General features: G+C 45.9%; 1 protein-coding gene across 11 annotated transcripts in view; it reads right to left on the bottom strand.

The window, feature by feature from the left end:
• The window catches only part of myo9ab (myosin IXAb), a 229,007-nt gene that overhangs the window by 33,141 nt on the left and 183,862 nt on the right, over positions 1–12,004 (bottom strand). For 8 of the 11 annotated variants that reach the window (XM_052465410.1, XM_052465411.1, XM_052465404.1 and 5 more), the window contains 10 exons: positions 11,502–11,582; positions 11,093–11,203; positions 9,712–9,834; positions 9,348–9,497; positions 8,405–8,712; positions 3,623–4,984; positions 3,425–3,521; positions 2,763–2,981; positions 1,443–1,543; positions 930–1,051 (listed from right to left, as the gene is read on the bottom strand). In XM_052465410.1, the coding sequence (XP_052321370.1) occupies positions 930–1,051; positions 1,443–1,543; positions 2,763–2,981; positions 3,425–3,521; positions 3,623–4,984; positions 8,405–8,712; positions 9,348–9,497; positions 9,712–9,834; positions 11,093–11,203; positions 11,502–11,582 (2,674 nt within the window). The remainder of the gene's footprint in view (positions 1–929; positions 1,052–1,442; positions 1,544–2,762; positions 2,982–3,424; positions 3,522–3,622; positions 4,985–8,404; positions 8,713–9,347; positions 9,498–9,711; positions 9,835–11,092; positions 11,204–11,501; positions 11,583–12,004) is intronic. The other 3 variants (XM_052465406.1, XM_052465412.1, XM_052465413.1) reach the window with 3 other exon arrangements.

Here is a 12,004-nt window from a genome sequence, read left to right as displayed (position 1 = left end):
TAATGAAAATTACAGGCCTCATCTTTTTAAGTGGGGGAACTTGCACAATTGGTGGCTGACTAAATACTTTTTTGCCCCACTGTACCTCAATTACCTTGTACCCCTGCAAATCGACTCGGTGCTGGTACCCAGTGTATATAGCCAAGTTATTGTTAATCATGGGGCAGGGCGTCACTACAGGCTGTATCACAACCGGTGTTGATTGGGAGTCCCATCATGGGTTAGGGTTTGGCCATCATTGTAAATAAGAATTTGTTCTTAACGGACTTGCCTGGTTAAATAATAACATTTTTACATTTTTTATTGCATTTATTCCTTGTGTTATTGTCTTTTCTCTGTCTTATTGGGAAGGGCTCTTAATGAAGCATTTCACTGTTCGTCTACACCTGTTGTTTATAAAGCATGTGACTTTTTTGTTGTTGTTGTAGGAATGTCACATGTCCAGTGTTATACAATATGTAAGGGATTATCAACGAGGGGCTATTCGTTCTCTGGAAAATGATGAACAACATGGAAGGTGTTTTCCAGAGAACGTGTTCATTTGCAGGTAGAAATGTGTTCAACATCCACTGAAGTAACGTTGGCTACCAGATAGCGTCAGTAGCTGCCATGGTAACCAAACAAACAGACTCTAGTTTCGATGCAAACCCGGTCAGTCCTAGCTGACCTAAAATCAAATTCAACAATTCAACAATGAAAACAATTATGTTTTCAATTCGACTTTTACTTTCAAAGGCAGCTCAAACATAGAACATGTCAGAATAAACTATAAACATTTGAATTCTACCGTGCAAATATACCATGCGTTATTGGGGAATAACACACGCTCCAGAATGCCCTTCAAGCTAGCAGAAAAAAGTATTCAACAATGCCATGGTATGAACAACTTTATTGTCCATTGCGCGCGCGCACACACACAGTGTAATTACCCGTCTTGTCGGTGCAGTCTCCCTGTGTGGACTCACTCCTGGTGGTCTGCTGCTTCTCTCTGGACAGCTTCTTCTCTGCATGCTTGGCCTTGCCCCAGAAACGCATCTTCCCTCGCACTCTGCTGCCACAAACAGAGTCAACACAGGCAGTTTAGAACAAACCTTTATTCTATTTCGAATGGGGCCGACCAGATTCGCCAGTGTGTGTGCTGGCTCGGATTTGTCTTTGTATAAGGCTAATAGTCTGTTTAATACAATATGAGCTCCATTTGTGCCTCTGCATAATGATTGTAATATAATAATAATAATAAATGCCATTTAGAAGACACTTATCCACCGTCCTGTGTGAATCCATTTTTCGTATGGGTGGTCCCGGGAATCGAACCCACAATCCTTACGTTGCAAGAGCCATTACATTTACATTTAAGTCATTTAGCCATGCTCTATCAATTGAGACATTGCGTCTTGCTACTGTAATATGGGCTGGAGAGCAGGAGAAGGTGCTGTAGCTACCTTCCATCCTGACTGGATGTCTTCCCAAGCGCTGCTACCTTGCCCAGGTCCCCTGAAGACATAGTCTTGTGGAACTTCTTATGCTCTTCCTTGTGAGAAGCCTGGGAGAATAGAAAGTTAGGGAAGTAGCAAGGTAAGTCTTGATACCAAACATAGGGAAGTGAAATATTTTCAATATTGATTGATTGGGCATCAAAACGCTCAGGCTATTCTGCCATGTCTGAGTCATATGCTGAAAAGACAGAAGAGACTCATTTGAGACATGAAAATGCATTATCCTATAGAGGGCAGTGCAATCAAACCTGAATATCAGAACAAAGAAATACATCCACGTTGGATGTTCCTTCAGCATCCATCCATCACTCATTCATTCTGCACAAAACAACAGCCAACAGTCCACAAACAATCTAACATGTTTGAATACTGAGACATAGACATGTTTACATATAGAGTACAGACATATTTGATCAGAAAACTACTATTTCAAACTAAAAGAGATTTGACTGGGTGAGGGAGGGAGGGTGCTCATGCTCGGAAAGACCTGTTAGGGAAATAATAAAAGCTGTTAATGAAATGGTGTCAATGGTAGAAGGTTCCAGCATGCATCACCGATTGCACTTCTGGCTAAGACTAGTTGGACTAACCTGGTCCCAGATCTGTTTGGGATAACCATAGGAGTTAGCAAGACAGCACAAACAGTTCTGGGACCAGGCTAAGAGGAGAGGGACATTGCATTTCTCCTCTTCCAGCAACTAGACGGATGTCACAAGATCAGAGTTGACACAAGACTACTGCCCAAGGGTCAGATCAGCTCCAGGTCAGTTCCTGACTACTGCTCCAGGGTCAGATCAACTTTTAAACCTCCAAAATGAAGGTTAAGGTTAGGGGTTAAGTTATCTGATCCTAGATCTGTGGTTGGTTAGGGGTACTGGGTGTTTATGAAGGATGATTATTCTGTTCTGGAGAAAACACAGATCTGAAACCATGACATTACCACTTACAGTTGCAGCCACGCTGTAAAGTGTTTTTGTTGCGACAAACTATCGCTAGAAGAGGCCTGAGCCCGTGTCGGGTTTTTCCCCCTATCTGGGAAATAAAGGAGAGTCAAGCAACGAGCTGGTAGTACAGAAACATGTCTCTGTCCAGTGGGTAAAAACTAAACGAAGTTGGAGGATGCTAGTTCAATGGGGTTAGTCGTGTTAAAAGAGTACCCTCAGGCTAGTAAGCATGGCCCCCAGAGAGAAAATAAATTGGTGGGGGTCAGTAGGAGGCAGGGGACAAGAGGGGGGGGTCGCTTGAACCCCTGCAGGGTCCGGTTACCATTTCAGAGTCACTGTAACAAGCCGGCTCAGTGCCCCCCTTGGGGTGGGTCAGGGGGGGCGGGGGGAGGAGGGGCAGCGTGCGGGACAGGGCGGGGGTGTAGAATGTGTCGACGTCGTCATCGTCCGACTGGCCCGCCCCCTCGGAGTTACAGCGGGTCAGGAAGTCAGAGCGGGTCCGAGACATGCGGGCTTTCTTTTTGGGGCCGGGCCGGCCCACCTGCTCAACCACACACACCACAACACGTCAGTTGTCTGGGTACGTGATGTGTGTGTGTGTGTGTGTGTGTGTGTAGAGGAACGGTGTGTGTGTATATGTGTTCTATGTGGTTATCACATAGAGACACACTGACAGTCTGAGTGACACAAATTTACAAGACATGCAACTTATAAAAGCACACACTCTCACATGCACATACTAGCCACAGCTGCTGGTTCTATTAATTAGTTTAAACAATATATCAGTAGGAACTACACATCAACATAGAGTGCTTTAGTATATTACAACAGAATGAGTAACGAGTTATGTAAGTTACAGTATGTAAGTTCTTAAAAACAAAACTCCCAAGATACGCATGTGTAAACTCTTTGTATATTGTGTACTCTGTGTGTGTGTGTGTGTGTGTGTATGCCCTTTGTGGAGTGTACTTGTGCGCAACCCACCTCTTTGGTTCTCTGTCCAGCGGTGGCTCTAGAGGCGGAGGCCTCCTGTCTATGCATGGCCAACGACCGCTCCTGGTTCACCAGGTCCTTATCAGACCTACAACACATTCAGGAAATGTTACAACTATTTGTTGACTTTCAAGTGTACGCATTTAGTTACATATTCAAACTTATTTTACATAATTGTCAGTTACTCACTTGGAGAAGGGGAGCTTGCGTCGGGAGCAGAATGTGGTGTTGGTGGGGGGCTTCTCGGTCATACTGACAATGATGGTCTGGGTCGGGCTCTTCTTCTGTGGTGCCTTGGCTGCTGCTTTGGTGGAAACTTCCCTGCTCTCCAAGATACTGTTGGTGGAGACCCAGTTGTCCTGCACTGGCCAGCCTGCCTTCCTCTCCACCTGGCTGGGTAGGACTTCACCGGATGGGGCCTTGGGCTCGGGGACTATCTGGATGTCTACCTCGGAAGGACAAAGGCCATGGGTGGAGGTGGAGGAGGGGACCAAGCTAGACCTGTCTACCCCAGCTAAGTCTCTCCGAGGCTGGGTAACAGTCCTGGGTGGCTGGGCCTTCTCTGATACTTCCAGGCCGGCAATGGGTGTAAGGCGGGAGGCAGTGGTGGTCACACCTGTCTGAAGTGCACTTTCTTGGGCTGGCGGCGCCCACAGCTCCCCCTCCAGAGGGGTCTCCTTCTGCATGCTGATGACCACAACCACGGGCCTTCGTAAGGCGGACTCTCGCCTCTCCTTCACGGGCTTGCCTGGGCTCTCTTGCTTGGGCTCGCAGATTTGGTCTTCAGAGGGGATATAGAAGGTAGCTTGTGGATCCTCTGCCACCACCTCCTTGATAGGGGATGGTATCATGGCGGGTAGTTCCTCCATCCTGGGGCTTGGATCATTCTCATTTACCACCTCCGGGTCATTCTGTGGCTGGGGCTGGGACTCTGGAGACCTTGGTCCATTCAAATCCTCTTTGGAAGAGGTCTGGAGCGGCGTGGACTGGTTATCATGGCAACCGGGGTAACCAGGCCTTCCCGCCTCCACATCCATGGTGGTGTCGAGCAGCTCAAAGCTCCCGTGGCTAACGGGGAAGCACCGGTGGGGCGAGGAGGGCTGGTGGTCGTCCAGGGGACAGGGGGTGCTGTCCGGACACGGGGGTACAGGGGTCTCCTCCTCTTGCAGAGTCCCTCCTGTGCTGTGGGTCCGCACCTTGAGTAGCTCGAGGCTGAACTGGGCCTGCTCCAGCTCCCTCATGCGCCGGCTCTGTCTCTTGGCCCGCGTCTTGTGGCAGTTGGGCTCCTCTATACTCTGGCTTCTCTCGCTCTCTCCTTCTTCCTCCTCCTTCACTAAACACGCTGACTTAGACTCCTTAGAGTCTTCAGTAGGCCAGACTGTGGAGACATCTTGGATGTCATGATTGTGGTTGATCTCAAGGACCTGTTCGTACGAGGTGTCAGTATCCAGGCCAATGGTCCTCTCTGGCTTTCTTTCTTCTGTGGTGGGGCTCCTTTGTCCATTGAGCAACTGCTTTTCATGCATACTCTGCTCTTTTAGTTCTGTGAACCTGTAGGAAACAGTCATTGTAAGCAAACACAGTTTTAAGCAATCTTCATTCCATTCCTTCTCGTATCCGATGTTATTCATCAATGTAGGATCATTTGGACCTGGGAGCAATAGTGTGCAAGCTTTTGTTCCAGCCCCAGCACTAAAACACTTGTGTTTTCTTGAACAAACTATATGAATCAGGTGTTTGAGAACTAGGTTTGAGCAAAATCCAGCCTATGAATCCTTATTGTCCATCTTTCTATACAGGTAACTGCCAAAACAAAGGAAACACCCAGATAAAGTGTCTTAATAGGGGTTGGGCCACCTCGAGCCACCAGAAGTGCCTTGATATATATTCTATAGTGTCTGGAACTCTATTGGAGGGATGTGACACCATTCTTCCAGGAGAAATTCTGTGATTTAGTGTTTTGTTGAAGGTGGTGGAAGACGCTGCCTCAGGCACCGCTCAATTGTGTTGAGATCTGGTGACTGACACACACACACACTTTAAATGCCCTATGCTCCTCTGAGATCCCTCGTTCAAAGTCATTGAGCTCTCTAGCCATGGTAGCCAAAATAATGGGCAACTGGGTATTTTTATACATGACCCTATGCAATGTTTCCTCTAAGCTCCCCCGGGACATGCACCATCGAGAGCATCACTGCCTGGTATGGCAACCGCTCGGCCTCCAACCGCAAGGCACTACAGAGGGTAGTGCGTACGGCCAGGTACATCACCGGGGCCAAGCTTCCTGCCATCCAGAACCTCTATACCAGGCAGTGTCAAAGGACGGCCCTAAGAGTTGTCAAAGACTCCAGCCACCATAGTCATAGACTGTTCTCTCTGCTACCGCACGGCAAGCAGTACCGGAGCAACAAGTCTAGATCCAAAAGGTTTCTTAACAGCTTCTATCCCCGAGCCATAAGTCTCCTGAACAGCTAACAAAAATGGCCACCCAGACTATTTGCATAGCCCCCCCTCTATTTTATGCTGCTGCTAGTCTCTGGTTATTATCTATGCATAGTCAGTTTAACTCTACCTACATGTACATATTATGCCCACGCACATTGACTGTACTGATACCCCTGTAAATAGCCTCGCTATTGTTATTTTACTGCTGCTCTTGAACTATTTGTCATTTTTATTTCTTATCATTTTTTTACCTAACACTTTTTTCTTAAAACTGTATTGTTGGTTAAGGGCTTGTAAGTAAGCATTTCACTGTATTCGGGGCATGTGACAAAAACAATTTAATTTGATTTGGCTACCGTGCAGAAGAAATATCACCCCCGCGCAGAGAAGCACGAGATTGAACTTAACTCAACTTTCTAGTCACCATCTGGCAGTCCTACAGATGAATCGGAGTTTGGCAGGTGCCAGGTGAATGATACCTGCCCCATTGCATAGTGCCAACTGTAATGTTTGGTGGAGGAAGAATAGTGGTCTGGGGCTGTTTTTCATGGTTGGAGCTAGGCTCCTTAGTTCCAGTAAAGGTAAATATTAATGCTACAGAGTACAATGACATTCTAGATGATTGTGTGCTTCCAACTCTGTGGCAACAGTTTGGGGAAGGACCTTTCCTGTTTCAGCATGACAGCGCTCCTGTGAACAAAGTGAGGTCCATACAGAAATGTTTTGTGGAGATCGGTGTGGAAGAACTTGACTGGCCTGCACAAAGCCCTGACCTTAATTGGAACGCCGACTGCATGCCAGACCTAATCTCCAAACATAAGTGCCCGACCTCGCTAATGCTCTTGTGGTTGAATGGAAGGAAGTTCCCGCAGCAATGTTCTAACATCTAGTGGAAAGCCTTCCCAGAAGAGTGGAGGCTGTTATCTTCTTATGGCTGAGGGCAGTATTGAGTAGCTTGGATGAATAAGGTGCCCAGAGGTGCCCAGGGTAAACTGCCTGCTACTCAGTCCCAGAACTGAGTATTATTAGTATATTTGGATAGTAAACACTCTCACGTTTCTAAAACTGTTTGAATGATGTCTGTGAGTATAACAGAACTCATATGGCAGGCAAAAACCTGAGAAAAAAATACAAACAGGAAGTGGGAAATCTGAGGCTTGTTGGTTTTCAACTCATTCCCTATTGAATATACAGTGTGATATTGTCATATTGCACTTCCTAAGGCTTCCACTAGATGTCAACAGTCTTTAGAACCTTGTTTGATGCTTCTACTGTGAAGGAGGGGGGAATGAGAGGGGAATGAGTTAGTGATCTGGCAGAGTGCCACAAGCTCAGTCTCTCGCTCTCTCACGTGAGAGTGAGCTCTGTTCCATTGCTTTTCTACAGACAAAGGAATTCTCAGATTGGAACATTATTGAAGATTTATGTTAAAAACATCTTAAAGATTGATTCTATACCTCGTTTGACATGTTTCTACGGACTGTAACGGAACATTTTGACTGTCTGCTCGGGCGTCATGAATTTGGATTGTGTACTAAACGCACCAACAAAAAGGAGGTATTTGGACATAAATTATGAACTTTATCGAACAAATCAAACATTTATTGTGGAACTGGGATTCCTGGGAGTGCATTCCGATGAAGATCAAAGGTAAGTGAATATTTATAATGCATTTCTGGCTTCTTTTGACTACATAACATGGCAGATATCTGTTTGGCTTGTTTTGGTCTCTGAGCGCTGTAATCAGATTATTGCATGGTGTGCTTTTTCGGATATGCTTTTTTGAAATCTGACACAGCGGTTGCATTAAGGAGAAGTTTATCTAAAGTTCCATGTATAACACTTGTATTTTCATCAACATTTATAATGAGTATTTCTGTAAATTGATGTGGCTCTCTGTAAAATCACCAGATGTTTTTGGAACTACTGAACATAACGCACCAATGTATACTGAGATTTTTTTATATAAATATGAACAAAACATACATCTATTGTGTAACATGAAGTCCTATGAGTGTCATCTGATGAAGATCATCAAAGGTTAGTGATTCATTTTATCTCTATTTCTGCTTTTTGTGACTCCTCTCTGTGGCTGGAAAAATGTCTGTTTTTCTGTGAATATCACCTAACATAATCGTATGTGGTGCTTTCGTCGTAAAGCCTATTTGAAATCGGACACTGTGGTGGGATTAACAAGAAGTGTATCTTTAAAATGGTGTAAAATACTTCTAATGTTTGAGGAATTCTAATTATGAGATTTCTGTTGTTTGAATTTGGCGCCCTGCACTTTCACAGGCTCTTGTCATATCGATCCCGTTAACAGCCGTAAGAGGTTGTAGCAGCAAAGGGAGGGAACAACTCCATATTAATGCCCATGATTTGGAAAGGGATGTTCGACTAGCAGGTGTCCACATACTTTTGGTCATGTAGTGTACTTTGTATCCCTCATTTACTCAAGTGTTTCCGTTATCTTTGGCAGTTACCTGTACCTTTCATAAAATAGAAAAGTTTGTCACTCCTCATTACCTTAGACGTGCCAGGTAGCCCCTAACCGTTGCCTGTAGCAGTGTCGCTGCACTGTGTGTCCTACAATTGTGGGCTCTCTCTCTGTAGGCCCGCCAGGCTGTCTGCACCGTAATGGCCGCCAGAACCCTGCGCCGGCTAATGTTTCTCCAGCTCCTCTGTATTATCAGGGCAGAGTCCTGCCACTGCAGGAACAGCCTGCGCTCCCTGTATCCCTTCCATGCTGCCTGCAGGCACACTGCTGCCTCCTCCTGGACGGCTGGGTCCACTGCCGCCTCCGACTGTCTGAGCAGGCAGCCCCGCCACCACCTCTATGGAAAGGAGAGAATGAAGAAATATGAATTAATTGACTGGGGTGATATCATTGCATTAAGTTAGAATGAATTGCATGTGAGCTTTTGGAGCAGTGCGGAGAATCCTTTGGAGGTAAGAAATATGGATTCAGTTTGTTTTTTGTTCAATCTGACAATGATTAGGGCAGCAGACTGAGTCTCTTCTTGTTGCCAAGTATCTCTTCCATAAACAAGATGGCTTCCAGAAAAGCCCTGCGTTTCTCATTTATTTATGCAATTTCCCCCTCCTTCTTATAGACGGAGCAGGACTCCAAAAAGATGTTCTACTTCATCTCCAGAGTTACGCAATAACCTAAACTGGTTACGACCAATTTTATACGTCTGTGGGTCATGTAGAATGGAACTACTATAAATCGGCTAAAGAAGTTTGTGATAAACTTGCTGTGCGGGGAAGTTGTGTACACATGCTTTTTATTTAGTCTGTTATGCCATTACAGTAACGTGGTCGTGTTCATTCAGGAAGGGACTACCTGTAAGAAATTTGTCCAATAAGAAATGCTAATTTTGTGTTCTGCTGAACAAAATGTTGCTATGGCGTGCCCTAATGAACACAACCCTGGACTTGGTGCAGTGCCCTGACTTCGTCATCTCACCTGGATGACATCAGCGGCCTGTCGCATCCTGATGAAGTGTTTCCTCTCCAGCCGGGCTCGGAAGCGGCGCTGCAGCGTGACGATGCACCGCAGCACCTCCGTGTGGAGCAGGGCCTGCAGCCGCTGCCGCTCTGCCTCCCGCAAGAACACCTGCAGTACAGAGAGAGACCCGGGGAGGGGGGTGGCGTCAGTGACTATATACACCCACAAATGACCAGACCCACCCACAGCCAGGGAAATTCAATAGGAACAGAACAGCTGCAATGCGAGCGTGTATCAAAGTGAGAGAAAGATGGCAAAAGAGAGAGAGAAAGAAAAAGAGACAAATAATGACGAAAAGAAGGGACATCCCCAGAGTGCGTACCATTGTGTTGCCCACTTGATACCCAGCAGGTGCTAGGTGGACCTGACGAAAGAACTCCCGGATGCCAGACTTGGTTGGTCTAGTTCTGTCTGGTAACAGCACACGGAAGTGACGCACAAAGTCCTGCAAAGACGAGACGAAAGACAACGTTAAAGACAGCATGTCAATAGTGACCTCAGAGAGATAAAAGTTACACGCTGTTAATAAGACTGACTACATTACAAGTGCGCGGATGTGACATCACTACGTCTACGTGCAGCTCATTGAGACTCTGAATGATGAGACTGACGACCATTGATCAGCAGTTTTCACATTCAAGTCATTTCGCAGATACTCTTACCTAGAGCTAAAGGCAGCCAGTGCATTCAACTAAGGCAGGTAATACACAGTATTGTGTATCTGGTGTGCGCATTATGATCTTCCTGTCTGGGTTGGCGCCGTGGCCGAGATAATTCTGGGCTATACTCGGCCTTGTCTCAGGATGGTAAGTTGGTGGTTGAAGATATCCCTCTAGTGGTGTGGGGGTTGTGCTTTGGCAAAGTGGGTGGGGTTATATCCTTCCTGTTTGGCCCTGTCCGGGGGTATCATCGAATGGGGCCACAGTGTCTCCTGACCCCTCCTGTCTCAGCCTCCAGTATTTATGCTGCAGTAGTTTATGTGTCGGGGGGCTAGGGTCAGTTTGTTATATCTGGAGTACTTCTCCTGTCTTATCCGGTGTCCTGTGTGAATTTAAGTTTGCTCTCTCTAATTCTCTCCTTCTCTCGGAGGACCTGAGCCCTAGGACCATGCCTCAGGACTACCTGGCATGATGACTCCTTGCTGTCCCCAGTCCACCTGGCCGTGCTGCTGCTCCAGTTTCAACTGTTCTGTGGAATCCTGACCTGTTCAGGAGACGTGCTACCTGTCCCAGACCTGTTGTTTTCAACTCTCTAAGTACAGCAGGATTGGTAGAGATACTCTTAATGATCGGCTATGAAAAGCCAACTGACATTTACTCCTGAGGTGCTGACCCTTGACAACTACTGTGATTATTATTTTTTGACCATGCTGGTCATTTATGAACATTTGAACATCTTGGCCATGTTCTGTTATAATTTCCACCCGGCATAGCCAGAAGAGGACTGGCCACCCCTCATAGCCTGGTTCCTCTCTAGGTTTCTTCCTAGGTTTTGGCCTTTCTAGGGAGTTGTTCCTAGCAACCATGCTTCTACACCTGCATTGCTTGCTGTTTGGGGTTTTAAGCTGGGTTTCTGTACAGCACTTTGAGGTATCAGCTGAAGTACAAAGGGCTATGTAAATAAATTTGATTTGGATTTGATTTGTTCTGCTAATTCTGTGCCCCATGACAGTGCTGTATCCTGATTGGTTGGTGAGGGCTTACCTGGAAGGTGTATTTGATGGAGTATCCTGATTGGCGGATGCGGACGGTCTCCAGCATGCCTGTGTACCTCAGCTGCCTGAGCACCAGGGCATCGTTGAAACGCAGTGGGAGCTGAGAGAGAGAGAGCAGCGAGATAGCAGAGAGAGAGAGAGAGAGAGAGAGAGAAAAAAGGAAGGATAAATAAAGCCACAAAAGAAGAAGGGGAGAGAGGTACAATAGAGAAAGAGAGAGATTTAGATCGCACAATAACAGTAACGCATTGTATAATTGGCTATAACGGGCTATGCAATTACCAGACATTGGTTTGTTCAGTGGTTTTATTGTTCGCTGGAGCTTGTCAGTAGTTACAGTAGTTACATTAGCATCTAACCAAACTGAAGTAGCTGTAACTACAGTAGCTTGAACACACCTTCTCTGCATTGGAGCGGATACACTTGACAAAGTAGGGCTCCGAATGACCCAGGGTCTCCATCAGCTTGTTCAGGGAGGCCTTCACACAGCAAGAGACAATTGGCATTAGCTTATTAGCACAGCAATTCATTAGCACAATAATCATTAGCATCCCATCATATTGACATCTCGTAATGAACATCTCATAATACATTGCATAAACCTGGCATTATAAAAGCTCATGTTATCTATTACAGTCAATTCCTGTCCAATTCCAAATCAACCTCTTGCCCCGACACTTCATGCAGATCTGAGATCATTGCTGTGACATTTTTGTGAAATGTAAATGTTAAGTAAATGTTTCATTTATATAAATATTTCTTGACACCTGCCCAATTCTTTAAGTACTACACAAAGTGCCTCGGGAATATGTAGAAGCTGAGTGTTGGAATTGGGCATTGGTTTTAAGGGCTGAAATTCTGAACGACAGAGTCTGTCACGAGAGGGCGAGAAGGAAATTGA

This window comes from Oncorhynchus keta, chromosome 17, assembly GCF_023373465.1.
Source record: "Oncorhynchus keta strain PuntledgeMale-10-30-2019 chromosome 17, Oket_V2, whole genome shotgun sequence".
NCBI classification, from domain to species: Eukaryota; Metazoa; Chordata; class Actinopteri; order Salmoniformes; family Salmonidae; genus Oncorhynchus; species Oncorhynchus keta.
The sequence above is the reverse complement of the archived record's forward strand: the minus strand, read 5'-3'. Positions and strand labels throughout refer to the sequence as shown.